Here is a 27,898-nt window from a genome sequence, read left to right as displayed (position 1 = left end):
GGACAGGATTTCTACTTTCTGGCACCTGGACTATACACCTCTGCCGGCAATGAACCTTTGTTGCATCTCTCTCAGGTGAAGTGCCAAACGGATGGATCATGTGATGGCGGGGAACTTTGCGTGCTGACTACAGGCCATGCAAACTAGATCTAAGTAGAAGCAATTTGGATGGTACACTTGTATGGATACTGAGGGGTCATTGGATTTTGATGGATTTGTAGAACGCTTATCACCATGTCCCCCAGTCAGCAAAATGCTGAAAAGCTAATTCACTATCATCACCTTTGTTTTTGTTTAAATTTATTAGCAAGTTATCAATTCAATAACATTCACCAACTTTGCTTTTATCTTTTTTTGATGTGCACCATATTGGGCTTTTTTTTTAAGCCATTATTGCCTCATATTAACATCATATTTTTTTTAAGGGAATTGTCCAGCAAATGTGATTACTGTTTGAAAAATGTATAATCAAAGTAAAACATAACATATATCAAAAGGGGTTTGGGTTTATGTAGGGGGTTCATGTGTGCACCTGTTCCAATATTGACCTGGTCTGAACAGGCGGAAGGCACGACTGTAAATCCTTGATACCAAACTCAATTGCACAATGTCGGCCATTGGCTCCTTTTACTTTGGTAATAGTTAACAACCAGTTGCCAAAATATCAGAAGATGTGTGCCCTTGACAAACGTTTCACTGCAAAGGTGCAGAGCTTTCACCATCCAACGGTTTTTCACAAAAATAGGGCCTTAGATGTTGGTCTAACATTGCATGAGTGCATCGCTTCCAATGTCTACTGCATGATAACGTCAGGTTCGATGTTAAAGAGCAAGTCATCATTGTCCCTCCTGACCTCCAGTAGAAGGGCTGTCTCCTCCTGCAGTGCCCCCTGTAGGTCAGCTGTGGCCATCAGAGGTTTGCCATTCAGTTTCACAATAATGTCACCATCTTTGATACCACCTCTGGGGACAAAGAGAGGGACAAAGAGAGACTGTTATAGGTAAAGCATTCATTTTACTTCAGAAATTAGTAAAACACTGTATGCTGCATTTGTTTGAGGAAAGAATGAATGAAGTAAACCTACTTTTGTGCAGGTGAGTGAGGAACAACCTCATGGACATAAATCCCACTGGTAACATTAGGGAAGTCTGGGTTCTGCTGTTTTAGTTCTTCAATTAACCTGGAACCAACAAATATACAGTTTCTCAAAAAAAAGTCCATTATCTTACCAAAGTCCCCAATATTTGTGAGATTTAACCAATTTATTTCAGGAACCAAAGGTTTTATAAATACTCTATATTTACTTATTTTAACCTTTATCTAACCAAAAAATCATGTGTCCTGACCAAGTTAAAGAAAACCTGACCAAGTTAAAACAAAAAAGTAAAATATAAACAATAACAGATGGATAACCCAAAATATGCCACAAAATCTGAATTTGAGAAAAATTAAATTTGTAATATATTCATATAAAAGATTTCATTTCAGCAATGTAAAGCGGTGAAAATATTCTAAATATAGCTTAAACTTTCAGGTGACTAAAATACATTTTGCTGCTGCTGGCTGCCCCCGTCGACAGCAGTAAATTACATGTTGGTACTCGCCTGCTTCTCCAAACTGGGGGTGTTCCGACTGCCATCTACAGTACTGTAGCTAATACACTTGACTATGGATACGTACCTTATACAACCCAACTTTAAAATATCTGAACTATCACTTTAAGCTAAGATAGGCCTTGTTTTAAAAATAAAAACCCAATTTCCTCTTCAGAATTTTCACAGGCCCATGAATATTGAGCTTAAATGAAAGAGAATCATTTAGAACAAATCCTAAAAATATATAAGAAGAAACGACAGTTTTGCCATGGCCTGTTAAAGTAGTTGGGTGGTCCAATACCTTCATTTTAGAATGCGTAAATAAGATTACTTTATCACGAAGACAAGCTTTAACTAATGCTCCGTTAAAAAGAAAGTTGTGAGAGAGCCAATGCAATAAATAACTCACCAGCATAAAAGGTGCATTTTCAAATTAGAAAGTGAGGGGATCATTTTTAGGGTATTTCTAATCAGTATAATGTGAATAAAAGAGGACCCAAAAGAGATCCTTGTGGGACACCTTTGCTACTTTCAAGAGCTTTGGATTTGAATGTTGCTGTGCTGTAACCTGCTCTGAGCTGTACACACGTGGATGCAGTATGTAACATGCTTTTGAAAAAGCCGGCAGTTAAGTATTTGAACAAAGTTGAAAATTGGATATTATTTAATTAAATAACAACATATGATACCATCATTCTATTCTATTTTATCTATTTTCTCTATTTGCCATATTTCCCATCAACATAAGCATTGTCATCAGTTCAGACTTACACTGGTGTGATGGTCAGCATCCTAATTCCAATGAAACGCTTCTTTATTGACCTCACATCTGAAATAGACTCAGACAGTTAGTTTCTGTATATTCAGCAAGAAACTCAGATGTTTAATCCTAGCCCTATCCCTACCAGACTCACCTTTGCTGTGCTTGTCAAATGAATCATTAAGGAAGCGAGTGATCCTGTCGGAGGGAATGGCAAATGAGATTCCTGCTGCAACCTTTAGGGTGTTGATGCCAATCACCTCACCATCCTCAAATACAGAGACACAGAAGTATTGTGAGACAGAAGAACAGAAGAAAAAAAAGTTTCTTAGTTTGCTGTCATCAAGAATAAGAGTTCCTGTTTGGGAAGTTAAACAACAGACCCAAGCACATGAAGGTATTTTACAACAGGCAAGCTTTGAGGTAGGAAACCAAAAGCTTACCAAATTCACAAGAGGTCCTCCTGAATTCCCATACTGTGAAGGAAAACACAAAAAACAGTAGCTCACTGTGGCGTAGCAAATTGCACAAACACCTTACAATGTGACATTTTTACAACCTACTACACTGCTTAACAATACTTTTGACACAGAGCACGTTTTCTGCCTTAATATATTCTCACATTGATAATAGCGTCTGTCTGGATGTAGTCCATGTCGGAGTCCCTGAGGCCCAGCTCCTTGCCGTCTCTCTGGGCGGTGCTGACAATGCCAGTGGTGACGGTGTTCTGGAGGGCGAAAGGGCTGCCGATTGCAACAACAAACTCCCCGGGTCTCAGGTCTGCACTGTGGCCCAGAAACAATATAGGCAGTTTTGTCTAGGAAGAAGCAAGAACAGACAAAGGGTAAGATATAGCTGTAGGACAATATAGGATATTTGGGGGAACCCTTTATAAGCAAGAAAGCACATTCATTCACACTTATATTTACACCTACAAACAAGTTTGAGTGTCCAATTCACCCAACATGCTCTGAAATGTGAACTTTTTTTAGGAAATGTATTATTATTATACTATAATCATTACTGCTATTGTTACTGCTATTAATATTATTGTATTATATCCACTGCTATAATTCAATTCAGTTTATTTAAGAAGGGGGACAGTGCAAATTCATAAAACGTATGATTATACATGGGTTAAAAATGCCAAAAGCCAAAAGGCTATTTTTCATCAAGCAGAGCAGAACTTAGCACAAAACAAGACAGCACAGAAGTAAAAGCATTACCAACAAAACAAAGCACAAAGCAGAACAGGTTACAAGATAGAACAACAGAGCATAGAGTACAAAGATTAGACAACACACAGCTGTTGAGAGCAATAAAAGCAGTAGTATATGTTGACCTTGTCTACCAAATTTGATGACCCTACACTGTACCAGGGCAACATGGATTGGTTAGTTGAGTGGTGTGATAAAAACGCTCTCATTATTAACACTGTGAAGACAGAGGAAATCGTCTTTGGAAAACCCCAAAATTTTCAACTGCCCCCAGTGAAGATTCAAAATTCTGTAATCAGTTAAGTCCCAGTCTACAAATATCTGGGTGTCATGATAGACGGAAATCTCTCATCCACCTCTCATATAGAATTTATCTGCAAAAAAATACAACAACCTGTTTATTTTCTCCGTAGATTGAGATCGTTTGGAGCTAGTAGCCAAATAATTTCTTTGATTCACACATCAGTAATTCAAGTATCATGCTCTATTGTAGCACTGCTTGGCTGGGTAGCCTATCACTTAAAAATAAAACAATAAAACTGTAAATTATAGAGTGTGGTCTAGGCCTGCTCCATATGAAAGGTGTCCTGAAATAACTTCTGTTATGATTTAACACTATAAATAACATTTAATTGAACTGGAGCACATGGAGGAAGCCCTTCAGGTTGCATCTTGTCTATATACAGTTTATTATAAAGAAATACTACTTAAGCATAATATTCGTAAGTAAGATGGAACCAAGAAAAGACAAGCCTTAAAGGTCCAATAGAAATCACAATCCGTCATTAATTTTTTTTCCAGTCAAAAATAATGTTTTTAGAGCAACACTTAGGTAACTTTTCCCGCTTCAGTCCCCCTACAGGTTGGAAGCGGAATTGTCCATCACATTACATTATTCAAGTTTGCCAGATCGGGTAGTGGATCTGTAGTTCGAATGAACGGGACAATGTAATGTAATGGACAATTCCGCTTCCAATCTGTAGGGGGACCAGTGGGAAAAGTTACCTAGTGTTGCTTTAAAATGACATGAATCTATTGTTAATATTTTTGAAAGATACCATTTTTGATTGTGTAGCAGGCTGCTGTGTGTTAGGTTTCTGGCTGAATTAACAACATTCAGAACTAATTCAAGCACAAGTATTAGGACACCAAAAAACAGATGATATACATTTCTCCCTTTTAAGTACATGGGATTTAGAGAGCAGGTTAATTCGACCAAAGCCTGAAATAGGCCAGTACTGTACAGTCTAATTAAAGATGCAGTAGCTAAGACTTATAAAACTAACTTTCTGTCATATTTGCTGAAACTGACCCTATGTTCCAGTAGAACTACATGAAGCAGGTCATTTAAAAAAATAAATCCAACTCCTCTGTCACGACCTACAGCCTGTAGTGTGATTTGCAAAAATCCACCGCTCCCTGTTCAGATGCACCAATCAGTGCCAGGTGGGGGGGGGGGGTGTCTAACTGTGTGTCAATCACTGCTCATGCACGAGCATTCACTCTCCCTTGTGGGGGGAGGGGCTTAGGAGACTGTTTGGGCTTTACCAGAAAGGGGGGGAGGGACCGAGAAGTTGTTGATGTTCAAATTCTTTGGCTAAATCCTGGATTTTTACAATCCTACCTACAGCACCTTTAATAGGCTGATGTTTATACCAAAATAGGCTATACTGTATATCATGATTCATTGGGAGAAACCAGGCAACTCTATATAAAATCAGACATTCAGCACCCCCATATAGCAATAATGGAATGATCCTTTGTTTTAGAAACAATGTTTCTGGCTCGCTAGATTAACTATTCAGGGTCACACCTACAAGATATGAATATAAATATATCCAAGACACATGCAATGATCATGTCATGCAAGTGCTGAATTAGGGTATTGGCCCCTTTTTTTGGACCAATTCAGGCACTATACGACATTTAATTGAATTGGAAATTTAAAGGCCCCATATTGTAAACATTGAGATTTCTATATGTTTTTGGATTATAAAGCAGACTGACGTGCTGTATAAATACTGTGAAAGTATCGAAACGCTCAATCCACAGAGAAATGCACCCAGACTGTATTCAGAAACTGTGCCTTTAAACGAGCCGTCAGGACTTCTGTATGGTTGTGATGTCATATATATATATATATATATATATATATATATATATATATATATATATATATATATATACACTATATATATATATATATATATATATATATATATATATATGGTAGAAAGTGCCTCTACAGTGCTGTTACGGTCATTCCCCGGCTGCAATGATGATGCAGAGACTCCGAGAGCGCAGATGTGGAAGACTTGGAAACGCTGACCAATCAGAGCAGACTTACTGGAGCGGAGCTTAAAGAGACAGGCACTAAAACGGAGCGTTTCAGACAGAGGGTGAAAACAAGTATATTCAGACAGACAGTATGAGAAAAATAAAGTATTTTTTGAATATTAAAACATGTAAACATGTTCTGCATAGTAGAAACCAAAAATACAATATGAAACTGAAAATGAACATAATATGGGACCTTTAAGCCTTAAAACTAGCCAGGTACATCCCGCTGTAAATAAAACAAAGCCGTGGACTGAAAAGCCGAGGTTGCACTGCAAGATAAAATACAGTCACAAAAGATTATTGAGGTAATAACTTTTAATGTTCAGCTCTTGTATGCTTTTAATATTTGTGCTTTTGTTGGACGGTTTCCAGAGGAGCACTTCTTTACAACAATATTATGAATGGTAAAATGTGAAGGGTAACCTAAAGGCATAGAGCAAAAGTACAAAAAAGCTTTCCATTAGTCTGCACTGCATTCTTCCTAGTCCAACCTCTTTCACAGCTGTGTAACCGCTGCTCCTCGGCTCATTAATCTACCATACACCCAAAATGACCTCGGCCCAGAGGCCTGTACATTTACATTTTGCACACTCAGGGAAATAAGACCAAAAGCATGTTACGAATATAACAGTTCCAAGAATCCAGTGTGCAAGTATGGTAAAAAGAGGGTATCAAACCTTTGCACAACCAACAATCAACAATTCCAACATGTGTTGGAATTTGTGATGAACACAAATTAGAACGTGATGAACACAAATTAGATAAAGAGTGGAAAACCATGAATCACAGCCTGATAATGATGAAAAATGCTGTAAAACAAACAAAGTAAAATCAATAAAAGTACATTTGAAAACTCTATGACCTAAAATATCACTATGCAGCCATATTCTGTACAATATATACAAAAAATACAAAGAAAAAGGGAGGGCATATGATGAAAAGATGGGTGGAGGAAGTGAAGGAAAGGGGAGGAAAATAATGGAGCTGAGTAGAAACACATTCCCAGCAGACAGATGGTGTGACGGAGGGAGAGAAGGAATGAGCAGAAAGGATTTCTTTAAGGTGGAGTGCTCTGGATTGTGTTTCTCTTTCTCTTACTCCTCCCCTGTTTCTAATGCAGAGATGTCAACCGAGGTTCAACTGATGTTGGCTTTATTTATTTAGATATTTTTGTACTGAAATGACCCACCCATCTGTGTCTTCATCTCGACAATCACATTTTATATGGTCAAGTACTGTTCAAACTCACAGCAATATCTTTTAATTCTAGTGAAAATCCCAAAGTTTCCAAAGATACCAAATATGGCTCTCCAGACAAATTTTGGGGAAATATTCATGAAAATGATGCATATAGAATATTTCCATTTTGTGGAATGTGGCAGCCATAAAAAATGTCTTCAGTCTAAACATAGTTTAATTGAACTGTTGGAATAAGATATTAAAAGAATATATGCGACACCACTGTACACCACTTTTTTCAAAATGTAACGCTGCATTAGTCATTTTTTTGGGCTCTACGTGGCAGAAATATATTAAACTTGCAGACAGATACACAACTGCCTTATATTGATAGGATATATACACATCTGCTTTCATTTTGAGTCATGGAAAGTTGCAATAGCATCCCCAAAGCAGAAAGTCTTCCTTGGTCACGGTTTGTTTTTAAACCATCCCTGTCTTCTGAAAATTAGGTTTTCGTGCTATGTATTTGCAACAGCAGTTTTTTTTTTATCAATGTTTTTAATGAACATATCTTCATAATTACAAAATATTCATACGGAATGTATCTGCAAAACCACAATCTTTTTCTAAACCAAATCATTATCTTTGCTTAACCTCGACCTGTGTGGTTGTGGCCTAAACCTAACCAAACATGGGACACAGTCCTGCCTTCTGGTGTGGTCAGTTTGAAATTCTTGTCTTGTTTGAGGAAATTCAAACTGGCCAAATTGTGTAAGCTTGGTTCAATGCCAGACACAGCAAAAACTTGCTCAACTTTGTCTTAAAAATCTTCTAGACTTGTTTTTTGGGGGGATGAATGGCTACACCTTGCATGGCGTGCAGGACATTTACTTATTTGTCCAGCCTAATGTGGTACAAGTGCTTCTTTAGTGTGTGCCAAACCAAACTGGGGCCATCAAATGGCGGATGGATGGCAACACACATCAATTTGACATCCTTTGCAGGTAGACATGGTCCCAGTTTCACAGGAGGAACACGCAGCTAAGGAACGTTGCCATCCCTAACTCCAACATCCATGGTTCAGCACAGTCGGCATCCAAGGCATTCCATACTCTCAAAATCTTGAATGATATCGCGAGTAGGACAAGGAGCACCACTCAATCTCTGGACAAATGTCCCAGGTCATGACTGCACCTCTCGCTTCCTGAAAGGGAGGCTTTACTTTTACAATGTTTAACCAAAACCTTAATTTTTCCAAAGTATTCTTATAGCCTATACTAACCATTTATACATACAGGGCACACAGCTTGGTATCTGGTGTTAAAGGACAAATCCGACGCAACCAGTCGAATGACGAATAATAATAATGATAATAATAATAATGAACAGATATATTTCATGCATTTCCATGTAATTACATTTCACAAACGTAATTCCTATCGACCCATTGGGAAACCACGGACCATGGGAGATTTCAAGTGACAGTTCAGCTCACGTTGCACGGCGTTCAATGTTCGACTGGTCGTGACAGTTTTCCCAAGATGGCGCCTAACTGTATACGTGAATGGTACTGTCTTTTTAATAAACTGTTTGTACACTTACAAAGTTCTCAATGCTTCGGTTTACATGTAGGCACCCTCTTTATGCTACCGTTGAAGTGTGGTGCTATTTTGAGCCTTGTTAGTGGTATAGAAATAGCGATTTCCTTTTACTTTACCCGTGCCCCGACAACTAGCTTTATAAGCTAATTAGTGGTTTGCGATAAAACTGGTCACATGAAAACATATCCCAGAGAACGGTGAACTTGGTACACATGTTATTAACCCCTAGGTTCATTTTGCACCGGATTTGTCCTTTAAGAAGCTAAATGAAGATTTAATTCTCAACAATATTATTGAAAAGTCCAGCCCAGTAAAATCAGCAAACTAATGCGACTTCAGTTGGGAGTTGACGTAAAAGCAGCAAACTAAGAAAACCCCCCTATAATCCCTGAGGTGGTATGAGCTGTGCATGTGCTGTACACTCAAGCTGGAAGTATTCAGTACCACCCCAGGGGAGGTTTGGATTCTGACTGTGGTCCGTTACCCCACCCTAAAGTATTAACACCATTGTGAACCCTGGATACACGACACACACTGTAAACACACACACACAAGGCCAGAACAGCATCATTAATCTGCTGGAGTTTTACTGCAACTAGTAAAAGCTAGCTAGTGGAGGCCAGGAGGCGGGTGCATGCTACACGGTGGAGTCATCATTGTAAACAGACACGGTTTTGTTTACTATCTAGAGTTTATCCGCGAGGATTAAAGGGGACATATCATTAAATAAAAAAGTAACTTTACAGTGCTGGTGCACATACATTTTGGTATCTTGTGTGCCTACCAACCTCCAAACTGTGGAATAAGACAACTCAGTCAGTTTTTGTGGGCTGCCTTGTTCAGAAAACATGTGATTCAACAAGGCATTTATATTTGGCTTCCCTTCTTATGTCACACGCAGCACCCCCCGCCCCCCAAATCTGAGCATCTCCACGCAAGGCTTGAGAACTACACTCAATGGTGTTTTAAGCCCCCAACGTCTCCTTCCAGGCAGCGCTGCAACTGTTGACTTCAAGGCACCTAACCCTAACCTTAACCCTAACCCTAACCATAACCATTGCCTAATCCTAGTGCCTTCCAGGCAGCGCTGCCTGGAAAGAGACATTGGGGGCTCAAAACACAGATAAATGAGAACTACATTTGCAAAGGTGAGCCATTGTTTTACTCACAGCACATTGGGTTTTGTTTTCCGGAGGGGGGGGCTTAAAGTAACCTGATGCACCAGATGGTTTGTTACACAGAACCTTCTGAGAACCGTCTGTCTATAATGTCCACCATTGTTGTTTTGAACGAACAGGCGCGGCCGTCACACACAGCTAAACCACGCCCGGAGCTGCCTGAAGCTCCTTGCAGGGCACCGATTGGTTCAGCAAGCTGGCACGCATTACTTCAAAGCCTGGCAAGATGGATTTTCCCTCAATTCTCTCTCGCGTTACATCGCGAGAATCCTGCTGCCGTGCAAGGTAAGGCTTAAAGAGACAGGCGCTAAAACGGCGCGTTTCAATGGTTTTTTTTTTACATTAAAGCATGTAAACATATTGTAGTGGAAATCCAAAATAGTAAAAGTAAAAGTATGAACCTGAAAATTACCTTGATATGTGTCCTTTAACAGACATGTTGAATGGGTTTCCTATCTTTAAAAAAAAAAAATTTGCTTTTGTTTTTAATGGGTTTTGAACCTGTATTGTATATAATAATTTGATAATAATAATAATAATAATAATAATAATAATAATAATGATAATAATCCTCTTCTCCTCTATTATTGAAGCCTGTTACTGTCATGTTACCAACACCACCATGTGCTCCAAGCCTCTGCAGAGATATATATCATCACCTTGTACTTTTGGTGTGCGTATAGGTCGTTGTAACCATACTTGAAGAACATGTGATACTAACTGGTCAACACACTCATCGCAAATGTCAGCAAATATTTGGTAGCGGTATTGTACAACAGACTCAAACCAAAAGAGAAGAGCTATGTAGTTAACCTCTTCCACTGACATATCTGTGACTTGGCAAATTTATGTTTGCTCAAAACGATAAAAGTGAATTCAAATTCTGACAGAGATCTGACAGAGTTCCAAGTAAAAAACAAATGATGGCTGAATTCTGGGGAAATAGTGCAAAACATCAAGAACATTTCCATAAAGTATAAAACCAATACATAGCCAAGAATGTGCCACTTTTTTATTTTTTACATATCTGCGTGTTCTCGGATTAGACACATGAGTGTTTCCAGTACTTCCCTTATTCCTCTTATTCAAATTTTAAAACAAACCCTTATTGAATTTAATACTGGGGTCTTTCTGAGTGGAGTTTGCACCAGATTCTTATTGGCAAATCAAAAAAAAGAAATGTATATTATATATTAAAAAAAGAATTCAATATATTCTGAGTTTATATTCCATGTAATATCCCGACCTTTATTCTCCAAATATTCACCCTACCATGGCTGATGGTCAGAACATGGGCCATTTAACAGCTAAACCAGACTTTAAGAGGTAAATGAGTCAGCAAGTATGATTGCTGGGATTAAAATGCATATGTGAAATGCCAATGTATGAATTGTGTGTCAACTATCATAATCATCTACTTTGATGTACCATGTTCACTGATGCAAGGGACTTTAGACTGTAGTGAGAAAGGATGACAGCTGGACATTAGGGCTGCAGATATGAGAAAAAATATCTAATTGTGATTACTTTGACTGATATTGCAATTGGGATATGATTCGCCCCCGACATTGGAGGAAATTATAATTTTTGTGTCATTATTCTCATTTTCATTGAAATATTCTCAATTAAAAACTTCAACAAGTACTATTTTAGTGAGAGGGTGCAGGTTTTTTTCTCACGTGACCACAATGGTCAGTCTCAAACTGGCAGCAAAACGATGACATCCCGTTCTTATTTATTGCTTGTTAAGAAAATCCCATAAAACCCCACAAAGCTGTGCACTCACCTGTGAGTTGATTTTGATGGTAGCAATGTCTGACTTTTTGTCGATGTCTTTGATGTTGGCTTCGTATACATCACCGTTATGCATCTGGACCTTAAGGAAAGAATGGAAGAATGAGATTTCAAGAAATGTAACATCTGAAATTAAACTTAATTCAGACGATAGGATATGGTTTGATCCATTTCTGTGGAGTTAGCCTTGTATCAGTACTCAATGCAGAAAAATCCTCACATTTTAGAAACTGGAAACGATAAATAAAAACAATAACTCAACTAAGTGTTTAATCGGCCAAACCTTTTCAGCTGGACGTGTAAATAAATATATATATATATATATATATATATATATATATATATATATATATATATATATATATATATATATATATTGTTATCTATTGTTGTATATAATTAAACACCGTATTTTATAAACTACATGTGTTTTGTGTGCAAAAGTCTTAAAGTGTAAAGTAACTAGTAACTAAAGCGGTCAGATTAATATAGTGGAGTAAAATGTACAATATTGCTCTCTGAAATGTAGTGGAGTAGAAGAAGAAAGTGGCATGAAAAGAAAAGACTCAAGTAAAGAACCTCACCATTTATACTTAAGTACAGTACTTGAGTAAATGTACTTAGTTACATTCCTCCACTGAAAATACACCAAACCAACACGTCTGTGAGCATTTAAAGTGAAGCATAAGTGATGAAAACAGTATTTCAGTACCTTGAGGTGCTGTTGACCGGACACCGGTGTGGTGCTGGAGACTACATGGGCATTGGTTACAATTAGTCCGTTATCTGACATCACAAAGCCAGACCCACTCGACAGAGGGATGTTCCGACCGAATAGAGGATGCCTGGGGGTGAGAAAACAAACATTAGGAAATGTAGCTGGACTGGCTTAGGGAGAGAAGATGTGATTGCTCAACATTTCGATGGTCCCGTTATCTCAAGTTTAAGGCTTGTGTGCCATAAATCTCAAGCTATGTCCCAATTCAAGGGCTGCAGCCTTCGGAGGCCACAGCATTCGAAGCCCACGAAGGCCGAGCCGAGCGGTCGCCAAAATGAAACAGTCTGGTCTGCAGAGCATTTCCTGTTTGCGTCGAAGCACCGCTCCTGTCGCCTAGCAACCTTGACAGCTGCGGCTGATAAGTGATCAAAAAGTTTAGACCGAAATGGAGCCAGAAGTTGTTCTTTTTATTTTACCATCTAGTCAAGTGTCTCAAAGAGAGAGGAACGCAAATAATAATCCCTCATGTAGCACATCTCTTGTCTCTGAGCCGGCCAGATATCCAGCTACCCCACCGCAGAGCCAGCTGGCGTCAGGCCAGTTTGTGGAGCTTCTATACTTGGAGCTAATTTTTAATTCGCCATACATTTTAATTCATTTCTCGCCTAAAACATTCTCAGAAGTCAATGTAATAATGAAATAGCAAAGGAAAATTGTAAAAAGAAGAAATATTGGTTGTTGGCCGTTTGTGTTTGCCTGTGCTTCTGCTTGAAGGTCGAAATGAGTGTTGGGAGTCCTGGGGCGGCGAAGGATACAACTATTGGATCCTCCGAATTCTGTAAAAGGAGGCCGCATTTGTGGACCACATTTGAAGGAGCCTTCGAAATTAAATGAAATGGGACGGACTTGGTCAGACCAAAACCGACCAACGTGTCACGTGGGTCTGGCTGCTCCCGGATTTTACAACTGAGCATAATGGCAGCTCGTTTGGAATACTATCTCATATTTTACGAAGATAGTTCACCGAAACGTGTTCCTGAAAACATTTTAAGCGAGAAATAAGCCATGCAGTTGCCAAATCTGTCTTGATTTCAGATCGACAAAGGTCAGTTTAAAAGATTTTCGTCAGATTTTGAGAGGAGTTAGTCAGGCTCATCCCGCTCGTCATTTCCGGGTTAGCACTCCACAAATCAGATTGACCATTGAGTCCGACTGCCCGCCTTTCGATTAAACAAATTGGCCCAAAGGAAGGCCGACGGCTCCTCCGACTGTTGATGGCACGGAAGACACCTCGCCAGACTGTCCAACGGACGATAATCACACACACACACACACACACACAGTCAGTACCTGAGGAAGAGTTCGATGTGGACCACAGCTGGAGCGATTTTCTCCACCACGTCGGCTATGAAGTTGAACTTGTAACGAGGACTGGCAGCATGTGAAGGACCTATACTGGCAAAAAGAATTATGTATTTTAATAACCAGTCAACACTTTGATTAAGCAGGAATTAAATGAAATTTTAACTGACATAAACCAGAAGAAAGCATGTTACAATAATCTAACTGGGAAGTTAATGAGTCAATGGAGGACTTTCCAGTGTCATGAATTGAAAGGATGGATCTGACGGAGGCAGGCATTTTGTGATGTAACTTGAAACATAAACTTGAGTCAAAATGGAATACTTAATTCTTGCACATCGGCATTACATGGCTAGAAAAGAATGGTGAACAGTTTTGACAATACAAGTAGGAAGATTAGCAAAGATTAATATCTCAGTTCTCTTTAAACTCTACTGCAGGAAGATATATATCCAATAGCTCAGGCTGTTAGAATGTTGCTTGGAAACACTTGGCTCTGGGTTCAACTCCCGCCAGGGATAGTGGAGTTTGGTGTTGTTGTAAGGGAAAAGTTCCAACAAAAGCATCTTTATGGGTGTTAATGGCGCAGTGGATATAACACATGCCTTTGGTGTGGGAGACCTGTGTTCGAATCCCACTGCGATACATCAACCAATGTGTCCCTGAGCAAGGCACTTAACCCCTAGTTGCTCCAGAGGTGTGCGACCTCTGACATATATAGCAATTGTAAGTTGCTGGATAAAAGCGTCAGGTAAATGACATGTAATATATTTAATATAAAAAAAGCAGCAGAGGGTCAAGGATAGACCCCACAAATCACTAGGTAGACAGTAGAATAGTTACCAGTTGTGAAGTTGGAGGTACCAAATAAACCATATAAGAACCAAACCACAGCACTTACAGTAAATGTAACGGTACTAACACCAAGCACCTGCCAGTTTGTGCGTCTATAAGAATGTCATCGTGGCACAAACAAGTCTTGAATTTGGCAGCATCCAGACTGAAAGTGTTCTAAGTAAAGCTGCAAAGATTTATCGATTAATCAATTAGTTGTAAACTATTAAATTAATCACCAACAACTATGGTAAAAAGTCTCTAATTCCAGCTTGTTAAATATGAATATTTTCTAGTTTCTTCACTTCTCTGTCTAGAGCTGGGAAATACCGTATATCGATAATATATCAATATCGTGATACGAGACTAGATATCGTGATATGAGACTAGATATCGTATTAGATTTTGGATATCGTAATATGGTATAAGTGTTTTCTTTTCCTGGTTTTGAAGGCTGCATTACAGTAAAGTTATGTCATTTTCTGAACTTACCAGACTGTTGTAACTGTTCTATTATTTGACTTTACCCACTTAGTCATTATATCCTATTACTGACAATTATTTATCCAAAATCTCATTGTGTAAATATTTTGTGAAAGCACCAATAGTCAACCCTAGAATATTGTTGCGGTATCGATAGAGGTATTTGGTCAAAAATACTGTGATATTTGATTTTCTCCATATCGCCCAGCCCTACCTGTCCCCTGTCAGCAAACTGAATATCTTTTTAAGTTGTGGACAAAACAAGACAATTGAGGACGTCATCTTGGGCAAAGGGAAACACTGATTGACACTTTTAACAATTTTCTGACATTTTATAGACCAAACTAACCGATTATACGAAAGAGAGAGAAAAAAATAAATAAAAAATCCACAGATTAATCGACAATGACGATGATTGTTAGTTGGAGCCCTAGTTCTAAGGAGCTGCTTAGAAAGCACTTTTTGTTGATAACGTGAGCAGATTTGGACCAAGAGTAATAACCTCTGTTTACGTGTGTTGGCAGTATCCACACAACCGGATACAAACTATGCGGCTAGCTTAGTTTTGTCACTTTAGGGCCTCCATACTTAAGAGCCTCTGATGGTGGCACCAAAATCCTTTTTTCTCTGATTTAACTCCTGAAATATGCAGTGAAAAGTAAAGACAGTAAATCTGCGTCAGAATATTGCAAACCAGTTCCCCTCTGTTCCATTACCCAAACATTAACAAACCCACCTGATGGCACAAAGCTGGCAGCACTGATGGAAAACTAAGTTTAATTTGCCAGGATCATGTCGTGACCCCCTTTTACTGTATACCAGTGAAAATGAGTTCCACGTGCTCTCTACAGCTGCACTGTACGCTGCTGAGCCAAGGCTGTGGTTTGGGATTTTAGACTGAAACGAGATTCTCAAATGACATGCACAATGCAGAATCCAACCAAAGGCCAAAGCCAGTGGGTTTAAGTCTTAATATTACTGGTCTTTACAAATTCACATTTCTTATAATCAGTGGTGGAATGTAGCCAAGAAGTCATTCCTACCGCAGACAATACAACTTTTAACACTTCATCACTGAGTGTTAGATAAGACTCATATACATCACAATTGCATTAAGTGCAACTTGCACAATAGGTTTACTTACATTTTTATTAATAGTTGTATATTTTTATTCCTAACTTGTATAATTTCAAATATTTGTTCTTGTATTTTATCCTATTTATTATTTCATGTATATTCTGTATGTGCGCTGTGTGTCTGATATTTTGCTAGAAATATTGTACTTTTTACTCACGACATTAATCTGACAGCTTAAGTTACTAGTTACTTTACACATTAAGAGTTTTGCACACAAAACACATGTAGTTTATAAAATACAATGTTGTATTACATATTAAACTAGCCTACAATATACATGCCTAGAAGTCCAGCTGAAATGATTAGACCATTAGACACACAACATGAGGATTTTTCCGCATTGAGTACTTTTACTTTTATTACTTTAAGTACAATTTCCTGATGGTACTTAACATACTTTTAATTAAGTGATATTTTCAATGCAGGACTTTTACTTGTAACAGAGTATTTTTACAGTGTAGTATTAGTACTTTTACTTAAAGTGGCTGTAACTTTTAAATGTTTCTGAAACTGTGATGTTCCATCTGATGATCATAAATGACCTGTAACAGAAAACAAGACTTATTTATTTTATTTAAACAGGGACAATGCACAAGTTAACTTTAACCTTGGTTTATAAGAACAAGGAGAGATGCATTGTACCAGGTTGTAGCACAAGTGCTATTTTCCGCCCGTAGTCCCTTGGCAGGTCAGTAAAACAATAAATATTCAATGCAAGTGAAAAACAAAACATCAGAATATACAATTCTACAACCACAGTCCCACCTAATTTACAATAAAAACTATCATGGGCTCAATCATTCCCACTTCCTAAAACCAGTCCCCACACCCCTTCCCAACAAAAGCTATGCAATCAAAATCCTTACCTCTCCCAATACAAACGCACACACTCTTCATACATTTTTACAATGTTGTTGTGACAGTAACAAAGAACGCTAGTTTTATATAGTTTAGTTTTAGTCATAAAGTGATTTGCAGGTAGACGGCGCTACAGTAACACATTCTGACGGGTCACAGATTTCTTAGTAACACCTGAAAAAACAGTGTTAGCGTATCCAGCCAGGTAAAAGGTAACAGGAGATGTCTTTATATAGGCCTAATTGTATTTTAATGTTATTTCAGAAGTTATCTGCTGTAGTTATGGCTGATACTGGGGCAGGAGCATCACAGGAAAGAAGGAAATTAAACAAAGAACAACTAAAAGCTAAAAGGCAAAGTGAAAGACGACAGGCGATAACCTGAGTCACACTCGATCAGGCTTTCAACAGATGGAGACAGTTACGGGATTGTAAATTATTCAAAAAGTCCCCAAATTGGCCCTCATGTATGTATTACAGTATGTCTATTTCATTCATAAAATAACTTGAACTTGTACGTCAGTAGCCGACATTAAATGACGTCCCCCCTTCCATTTAGCGTGGACGTTTTATTCCTTTTACTCCGTGTTTGTGTTGGCCTACTATTTTCTTTTCCCTTGTCTCCCTGTAACGTTACTTGTGTAAAGTGTCGGTGGGTTTCATGAATCTAAGTTATTATTACATTGGTTGCTACAACAATCTCTTAATGCTTTGGCTCGTGACCCAGTGACAGTGATACCCGGTTTATCTCACGATACATCCAAAGTTACCGTATGCAACGCCTGAAATGCAACGATGCATCTGTAACGTTTTCTCTTATTGTAAATGAATGATTTTCTGTCTGAACAAAACATTAATCGTGACTATATGACCTTCCCGTAACGCTAACTCCTAGACCTTTAGGACAGCAGGTGTGGTAAAAACACTGCCACTTTTGTCTGCTAGAATCAACACAAACTGAAAGTTACAAATAGCCACTTTAAGTAAAGGATTTGAATACTTCTTCCACTGCTCATTATACAGTCTTTAAATATCATTCCATCACCATCCAAATAAATAAAAAAAAATAAAAACCTTTTAATGAATAACTCATGTGTGTTAGATTAAATTAGTAATCTGAGACGATGTAGAGGTTTTTATTTCTAGTGTGAAATTTTATTTTGAATGGTTCAATATGGTTGTTTTTGGCATATGTTTTTTCTGCAAATATTCACTCTCACTCCTGAGAAAGATATCTGTCTTTCCAGCTGCTAAATGCTCCACTATGTTCACCAGCGAGTCTCTAACTGGGTCTGTTTTAATTCTCTATAACAGTTACGTTAATTGACTGCGATTCTTTCACGTTACACATACTGTATACGGAAGAGGATTAGGGCCACATGTAAAAAATTTATTTGAGTTCTGAGTCAGAAGTCTAAAAAATATATTTTTTTAAGTCTGAGACTTTAATCTCAGAATTCTGACTTTAAAGCTATAGCGCGTAGTTTCTGTCGCACCCATCTTTTGGCAATGGCTTAAATGTAACGGATGTTCATTATATAAAAAAAAGTTACGCACTAAAGCTTTAATGTCAGAATTCATTTTTTAAAGTGCTCATATTCTTTTTGGCTTTTTTCCCTTTCCTTTATTGTGTTATATATCTTTTTTGTGCATGTTCTAGGTTTACAAAGTGAAAAAGCCCAAAGTCCACCCCAAAGGGACTTACCATCTCCAACAGAAAACACTGTTCACAAACTGCTCCAAACAGCTCTATTGTAGTCCAGCCTTTACTTCAGAGACAAACGTGGGTCACTTTGGAACACATGTTATAATGCTCGCCTAGCTGCTAGCATGACATGCCCTCATACTCTGCTTCTGACTGGCTAGTAGTCCTTACCTAGCTACTGCTCATGTGCGACTCCCAAAGATGGAATGGAAGTGAGATGCCTCACTCTGTAGCTAAAACAGAGAGCTCAACACACAGGGTAAAAAGAGGAGCTGCAGCAATGTGCAGTACAACAAAAATATGCTGTATTTTTTTTTCATTAAACCATGTAAACATATTCTGATATAACCTCTAAATACAATTATGAACCTGAAAATGGGCATAATATGAGCACTTTAAAGTCTAAACATTTTTGTTTATATATATATATATATATATATATATATACACACACACACCCAAAACGTTGGACACACCTTCTCATTCAATGAGTTTCCTTTATTTTCATAACTATTTACATTGTAGATTCTCACTGAAGGCATCAAAACTATGAATGAACACTTTTTTTAAGTACATACAGTGCCTTGCGAAAGTATTCGGCCCCTTGAACCTTTTCGACCTTTTGCCACATTTCAGGCTTCAAACATAAAGATATAAAACTGTAATTTTTTGTGAAGAATCAACAACAAGTGGGACACAATCATGAAGTGGAACGAAATTTATTGGATATTTCAAACTTTTTTAACAAATAAAAACTGAAAAATTGGACGTGCGAAAATTATTCAGCCCCTTTACTTTCAGTGCAGAAAACCTCTCCAGAAGTTCAGTGAGGATCTCTGAATGATCCAATGTTGACCTACATGACTAATGATGATAAATAGAATCTAGCTGTGTGTAATCAAGTCTCCGTGATAAATGCACCTGCTCTGTGATGGTCTCAGAGGCCGTCTTAAAGTGCAGAGCAGCATCATGAAGAACAAGGAACACACCAGGCAGGTCCGAGATACTGTTGTGGAGAAGTTCAAAGCCGGATTTGGATACTACATTTCCCAAGCTTTAAACATCCCAAGGAGCACTTGGTCTGATGAGTCCAAATTTGAGATATTTGGTTCCAACCGCCGTGTCTTTGTGCGACGGTGAACGGATGGATTCTACATGCCTGGTTCCCACCGTGAAGCATGGAGGAGGAGGTGGGATGGTGTGGGGGTGCTTTGCTGGTGACACTGTTTGGGATTTATTCAAAATTGAAGGCATACTGCAACCAGCATGGCTACCACAGCATCCTGCAGCGACATGCCATCCCATCCGGTTTGCGTTTAGTTGGACCATCATTTATTTTTCAACAGGACAATGACCCCAAACACACCACCAGGCTGTGTAAGGGCTATTTGACCAAGAAGGAGAGTGATGGAGTGCTGCGCCAGATGACCTGGCCTCCACAGTCACCGCACCTGAACCCAATCGAGATGGTTTGAGGTGAGCTGGAGCGCAGAGTGAAGGCAAAAGGGCCAACAAGTGCTAAGCATCTCTGGGAACTCCTACTGTTGGAAAACCATTTCAGGTGACTACGTCTTGAAGCTCATCAAGAGAATGCCAAGAGTGTGCAAAGCAGTAATCAGAGCAAAGGGTGGCTACTTTGAGGAATCTAAAATATAAGACATGTTTTCAGTTATTTCACACTTTTTTGTTAAGTACATAATTTCATATGTGTTCATTCATAATTTTGATGCCTTCAGTGAGAGTCTACAATTTAAATAAATGAAAATAAAAGAAACGCATTGAATGAGAAGGTGTGTCCAAACTTTTGGCCTGTACTGTATATAGTCAGAAGTCAGATTAAACTCAGGATTCTGACTTTTTTCTCTGAACTCAATATATTTTTTCAACTGTGGCCCTAATCCTCTTGCAGTAGAATTATTATTTTTTTTTTTATTAGAGCACCAAATTTTCATGGATCACCATGGCAGGAGTGACAAAAGTCAAAAGGTTTTTCCATTAATAAGGTAATGCACACTTCCATAAGAAAGAGAGAACCCCCCTGCTGTTGCTCCTGCCAGAAAGCTCAAATAAATAACTTTCTGTCTGACGATTCTTCCCCAGAGAGACACACGGACCAGATGGAGGGTGTTTGAAACAGCACATGTGAATGCTTTCATGAGCTGCACGGAGTTTGAATCACGAGTGAAAGACTAAGGTAAAACTGAAGTGTACTAATCCTATTTTTGTTGATTAATCAAGGCTTTAAAACTCGACTTCTACTGATTTTTTTTGGGGAAAAAAAAAAGACTTCCTTGCTTAAAAAGAATTCTTTTTTTGGCTTGGAAATTAAGGACAATTTTGTTTAACTCCATTACTGATATAAATGGGCATGATGGATGATTTACCACAACCAATTTGGGAGTTGAGACATGCAGGTCAGTCACCCATACAGTATATTTTTAGTTAACCACGCCCGTAATGCTCTAGTGACATTGTGTGTGTGTGTGTGTGTGTGTGTGTGTGTGTGTGTGTGTGTGTGTGTGTGTGTGTCAGCCACATACCCTTTGAACCTAGACAAAAAGGATCAAGGGGAAATGTAAATGGAGTTTGCCACAACTCTGGGCTGCAGGGACTTCCTGTTTCCTTAGGTGATATCTCCCATTGGTACGTGTGTGTGTGTGTGTGTGTGTGTGTGTGTGTGTGTGTGTGTGTGTGTGTGTGTGTGTGTATAGCAGTCAGTAGAGCAGCAGATCTGTTTTATTCATCAGCACTGAACAGACGTTCAGCCTGTCCAACACAACACGTTTGATTTTCAGACTGAACAGAATGCACAAATTCGGAAACACGCACGTCGACCGAAGGGCACCGTTGCTACAGCCGGTGACATATGCTGACAACAATTTAACATCTTAGAGCGTCGGCAGATCGCTAGGTGCTACGACATGATACGCTCTCCTAAAGGCACATCCAGCACAAAGACAAAGGCTCGACGTTAGAGCACAGTACATAATGCAACAGCTCCACCAAAACACGGAAGTGTTTGTGGCTCCATGTGTGAGATTACATTTTTTTAAATCAACCAAAAATGATTGTAAGGTATTTTATTGTGTTACCTCTGTTAAATGTTAGAAAGAAGTTCAGAGGACTATGGTTAACTGCTCCTCAGATCTCTGCAGGGTAAATCCAGACAGCTAGCTAGACTATCTGTCCAATCTGAGTTTTCTGTTGCACAACTAAAACAACTTTTGAACGTACACATGTTCCACTAAAACAAGTTCCTTCCAGAGGCTATTTTGCAGCGGCACCGTGGCTCCGTCCGGCGTTTAGCACCGCCCAAGATGATTGTGATTGGATTAAAAAAAAAAAAAACACAAAAAAACACAAAAAAACAGAGCACATTATTCTCCCATCGCAGAATGCTGTGTGGACTCGCCAGACCCTCCTCCGCAGCGCTGTGAAGGAAGGTCTGGCAAAGCGAGACTAATAAAGAGATATGCAGTGCCGTCTTGGTTCAGACATTGGAATCCCTTGTTTCTTTATTTTTATCATCATATTTTTCATTTTTATCATATTTTTCATTTTTATCATCATATTTTTCATTTTTATCATCATATTTTTCATTTTTATCATCAGTAGGCCCATAGAGGGAGGGCCCTTCTGGAATTTGCCCAAATTCCAGATGGCCAGTCGGTCACTGCAGCCCAAAATAACAGTTAATAACAATGTGAGCTTGATGAGTAATGTTTGAGTGTAGTCTTTATAAAAGTAAAGGTAACGCAACTCTCGCGAGTGGATTTTGACAGCGTACAGAAATGATCTGTACTCAATGGCTGGAGGAGATCAGGCTAAAAACAGATGGTCAGCCTTTGTTTGGAACAGGGTGGTAGACGGCACAGTGGGGGAGAGAGAGAGAGAGAGAGAGAGAGAGAGAGAGAGAAAGAGAATGTGGGACAAATAAAGAGGGTAAAACAGCATATAGTGAAGGAAGGATGGTTATTTAACTTTTCTCCCCGTTTAGTTTTGAATAGAGACACTAGTCTAATAAACTGCTGGGAACTGCAGGTAGGAGCATGTATATAAGTGTGACAGAGGAAATTCGAAACATGGACAGAGTGTGGACAGGAGTGTAAAACAGCAGATGCTGACATGGTTACCCAAAATACTGGCCATGTGTGTGTGTGTGTGTGTGTGTGTGTCTGCCAGCATGTTTAGCAGATTGATTGACTACTTTACTGTAGCTGTAATTTACTGAGCATATTGGATAATGTCAGTACACAACTCAACAAAATATATAACAAGAGTCAGTCATTTGTACACATTTCAATGCAGAAATGTCACATATTGTACCTTTAAAGTTTGACCCGATGAAGACGCTAGAGGAAGATTCTGAGGATCACTAAAGTCAGAAGGACTCATCGTCTTGGAACCATGAACGTGAATGTGCAAAATGTGGCGCCAATCCATGGTTCCATATATGAGATATTTAACAGAATAAGTGTATATTTTATTTAGTGTGGATCAACAGAAGTACATTTCCAGGATAAAGCCTGAGGAAGATGACCACTCTCTGTATGTCGCTGTTTTCAAACTCCATTTGATTTGGGGAAACAACGACAACCTTCAAGCTAACAAGCTACACGCTGAAAATGGCAAGTTTTGAAGAAAAATTTGGATCATGCAACAAGGTTGGTTGGTTCTATGGTGAATGATTGTAAAGATATACAAATAATATGTTTTCGACATTTCCTCTCTAACTGGGACATTTTGGGGCTGATTGGTGAATTGCTGTTGACAAATTACACTCAGCGATACACTGTTAAGAGCTACGTTTAACCTTATATCCAGCTAATTTAAATAGCTCATGTTATGTTATGTAAACTGTTAACATTATTTAATATTGTATGTGGCGTTTTCTTTTGCAGGGTGCAAATGTTCCAGCAAAACAAGTTCCTTCCCCAGACTATTTTGCAGAGCCAACATCTCTGCGTCCGGAGCTTAGCATCGCCCAAGATGATTGTGATTGGTTTAAAGAAATTCCAACAATCCAAAGCGTTTTTACTCCTATCCTGGAATGTATGTGTGGTGTAGTCAGACCTTACTCCACAGAGCTGTGGAAATAGGTCTGGCAATGCGAGACTAATGTAAATTTGACCTGTTGGTGGAGTTCGATAAAAAGTCAAGAGATCGTCAAAGTCAGCCCAGTTGCGCTGGGTAAAGGATGCTGATAGCCAGGCTCTCATTGGCCAGCTGTTAGCCAATCAGAGTCAAGCAGCTTAGCTCGTTAAATTTTAATGAGAACTAGCACAAATCGAGCCGAGTCTTCCTGCAGGCTTTCTATACCACGATAGAATGGCTTGAAAAAAGGTAACCAAGGCATTTTTTCCACAAACAAATGTTACAGAGTCCATGGTAGAACTTCAGACATTACCACAAAGTAATGAAATACGTGTGGCAGGACACCTTTAAGATATTTTACTCCAAAGTGCACCAACTGACTGACTGACCCTCTGCTGTGTGGCCAAGTCATGCTCTACCAGCACCAGACATATCAGCACTAGTCTCGCATTGCCAGACCATCCTCCACAGCGTTGCGGAGGAGGGTCTGGCTAGTCCACACAGCATTCCGGGATGGGAGAAAAACATGCTCTGGTTTATTGGCATTTCTTTAAACCAATCACAATCGGCGGTGCCTCTGCAAAATAGCCTCGGGAAGAAACTTGTTTTGGCGGAACACGTGTACGTTCATAAGTTGTTTTAGTCGTGCAACAGAAAACTCAGATTGGACAGATAGTCCTTCTAGCTGTCTGGATTTACCCTGCAGAGATCTGAGGAGCAGTTAACCATAGTCCTCACAAATCCACCCAAGTTTAAAATGCCAACACAAAGAAAGAGGAAGGTGACGGGACATCCGGCCGAAAATTAGGGACATCAAAATTAAGTGCAATACGAGGGGGAGGATGTGTTGTGGGTTCTCTTCGGTTCTTCTGTGATTGTGAGGAAAGGTGGGCGGGTGGGGGTTGTGTGTGGTTTATTAGATGTCCATTGAAGCATTGGATGAGATAATGTATGATTATGTTTCTATGTAGGTTAACTGTATGTTTATTGTGTGTTCATGCGTGATGTGTCGCCATTTCGTTTCTCTTGAAGACGAATTTCTCCTACACGAGACAATAAAGGCTTATCTTATCTTATCTTATCTTACATCCTGCAGAATTTCCGGCAGCACCTGAACAATCCCGGAAATGAAACATTGTGGATATAGACTACATCAGCATTGGTCTCATATCAGTCTAAAAGCAGTCTGCTGTGAAGTCCCCCTCCCCTTCCAAGACAGAAACTGCCTGAGCCCACACCAGTGCTCAGATAGAATCTCCTCACATCCTTTCATAAAGCAGTCTCCACTCTCTGACGGAAACCCTGTTTATAGAGCGAGGCCTGCACTCGAACTCCGTGTTTGGGTTGAGGAATTATCTAGGCTAGTCTGCAGGACAGAATAACAACTTTTTACAGGAGGTGGGGTTCATTCTCACTGTTCCAAATAACTGCTTCTGGTCTGCTTTAACGGGCTGTTAAAGCTGCACCTGCCCTGTAACCAGTGTTTAATGCTGCTGTGGAGCATTACTCTGGTGACCAAGCCTTATTAATCTGGCTCTTATTAGTGAGTTGGAGACAGTAAGAAAAGCCACAGGGCAGTTTATTGAGGTGGGGGTGGAGGGCCAGACCGCACTCTCCTGATGAGTCAACATAATATTGTGGGAAACCCATTTCTACTATAGAGACTATAGATTTAAGTTCATTCTTGGCCTTAGGAATAGCAGTTTATAAAACAACTGTTATTGCTGTAAGTGCACAAGGTATTAGGGGTCGAAAAAAAAAAAAATTGAAAATCTTATGTATCGTGATTTGTTTTGCAATGATAAAATTGATTCTTTTCCCTAGAATCGATTATTTATTTTTTTTAACAATAATTCACCTAAATATTTTCTGTTTATACGATACCGTCAACGGTGACTACATCATATCCATTTTCTGACCAAAAGCAGAAAAAGCAGAAAATCCATGTTATGTTCTTCTTTACTTGTAAATGAAATAAATGTCAGACTGACTGACTGATATGTGATGTGCATTCTTCTTAGAAAACCAAAATCAGTTTTTAGAAAGGTCTCATGATACAGCATTGTCTCTGAAGTGTATTATTCAGCTTTTGTTTTTGTTAAAGGAGGAAAAGAAAATCGCAATACTCAATACTATCGAATCACAATACTTCTAGAATCGTCCAATCGGCATCCATGTATCATGAAAGAATCGAAGGGGGACAAACGCATATCAACACAGCCCTATGAGGTATTCTTCTTCTGGTTTTTTTTTGTTACAGCTTCAGGTGCATTTCCACCTCCTTCTGGACTGGAGTAGGACCCTGATTTACATCAGTAGAGAAAACCAATCAACCAAATCTGATATATTGGCACATACCAACACATTCTCATAAACGTGTTTGTATGATATCATACAAAAAGTAATGCACAACAATTTGTATGATATCCTACGAAATTGGTGACTGCCGGCTGGTCATGTGACAACCTGTGGCTTCCATGGTGGCTACCTTACCTACCATATCTTTAATGTGTAAATACATTTGACTTTTTTTTTTTCGACAAATAGGCCAATTTATCTTTGATTGATACATTAGATTCATATTAATGTAGCCTACATTGTGAGACATATTTTAATTTTTGAAAAAATAAACTTTCAACTCTGCACTAACTTTGAGGACCCCCCCCCCCCCTAGGTGCCATGGACCCCCTTCTTTAGACTGTCTGGTTTACTAAATGAAGCCACCAATGCATAAATCGTACCTGTGCTGGACTCACACGGTCCTTTCTGGACCTGGGTGACGCCTGGTAGTCCCTGCTGCAGAGCCTTCCTGCTGGTCGCCTTCAGCTGGCACACGTTGCCGTACGTCTTCCCGTCGCTGCCGCACACCTCGGCGCTGAACCTGCACCGACAGAAGCCCTTGGAGAGCCGCTTGCCCGCCGGCTGTTTGCACTCCAGTCCGTCCCCGCACGGCAGGTCGTCTTTGCGGCCGCACGGCTCTCGCTCTCCCTGGGCGCACACCAGGCAGCAGTTGCAGCGGTCCGGCACGTAGCCGCTGGGGCAGCTGGGGCTCGGACAGGTACTCACGTCGCACCGAGTCGGACACTTGTCTTTTGGCTCTTCGCAGGCAGACTCCTTGAGGTACAGGAACACAGCGGTGTACAGGAGAACTTGCATTTTGGTTGTTGTTTTTTTATGGCGGGAGTTCGAGCGGATAGAAACTTAGAGAAGTTTACGAAGAGAACACATTCCCTGGCTCCGCGCTGCTCATCACTTTGTGGATACTTTACAGATGCGAATCCACACACACGAAAGACAAAAAGGCAAATGTCTCTTTAATATTTCTAAATACATCAGAATAAAGCGAGCCTGATATTGTAAATTGGACGGTGCGGCTTGTTATTTGCTATCTTGTAGTAGCCTCGGAGTGAGACGGGACGCTGTGCTTCCTTTGCCCAGGCAGAGTGCACATCCGCTCGGCAGGGAGAGCGCCTCTAGCAGTGAAGCTGGCCGGAGAGAGGGAGGAGATGTGGGGAGAAGCTGTGCTCCTGGAGGCGTGGCGACGGGACTCAGACGCAGATGTTGGCAACACCACTGTTACCGCGTATGACCTCAGTCAGACTTTATTTTAAAGTCACATTCAGTGGTGGAAAAAGTATTCAGATTCTTTAGCTACTTATTAAATAAATATACAGTGAATAGGCCTAGTCTTGTTTTCTTTAATCACCTTCAAGTTGTGTCATCATTAAAAGTAGTAAGTAAGTAAGTAATATTTGGTCCCTATAAGCATTGCTCTAATGGATGTAGTGCTACCATTACACAATGAATAATGTCCATTACTGAACAAGTATTTCCTGAAATGACACGTGGACGTTGTGTATTTAGCCATATTAAAAAAAACATGAAATATGTGGAATATGAAGGAGTGGTTTAACAAGTTCCTCTAACAAGATCCTTTACTTCAGTAAAAGTACTAATACTACACTGTAAAAATACTCTGTTACAAGTAAAAGTCCAGATTGAAAATGTTACTTAAGTAAAAGTATGCAAGTATCATCAGGA

The 27,898-nt window shown here is 39.4% G+C and overlaps 1 protein-coding gene across 1 annotated transcript; it reads right to left on the bottom strand.

Annotated features, from left to right (window-relative positions):
• Positions 1-27,410, bottom strand: htra3b (HtrA serine peptidase 3b). The gene is made up of 10 exons (XM_039822977.1): positions 26,599-27,410; positions 13,736-13,835; positions 12,380-12,512; positions 11,660-11,749; positions 2,978-3,172; positions 2,799-2,831; positions 2,510-2,624; positions 2,367-2,424; positions 1,085-1,180; positions 1-962 (listed from the first exon to the last, which is right to left on the bottom strand). The coding sequence occupies exons 1-10, from the start codon at positions 27,011-27,013 to the stop codon at positions 794-796; spliced, it is 1,404 nt and encodes a 467-aa protein (XP_039678911.1). The 5' UTR covers positions 27,014-27,410; the 3' UTR covers positions 1-793.
• Positions 27,411-27,898: the final 488 nt, after the last annotated feature.

Source organism: Perca fluviatilis, chromosome 14, assembly GCF_010015445.1.
Source record: "Perca fluviatilis chromosome 14, GENO_Pfluv_1.0, whole genome shotgun sequence".
Lineage (NCBI taxonomy): Eukaryota > Metazoa > Chordata > Actinopteri > Perciformes > Percidae > Perca > Perca fluviatilis.
This window is presented reverse-complemented; position numbering and strand designations above follow the sequence as displayed.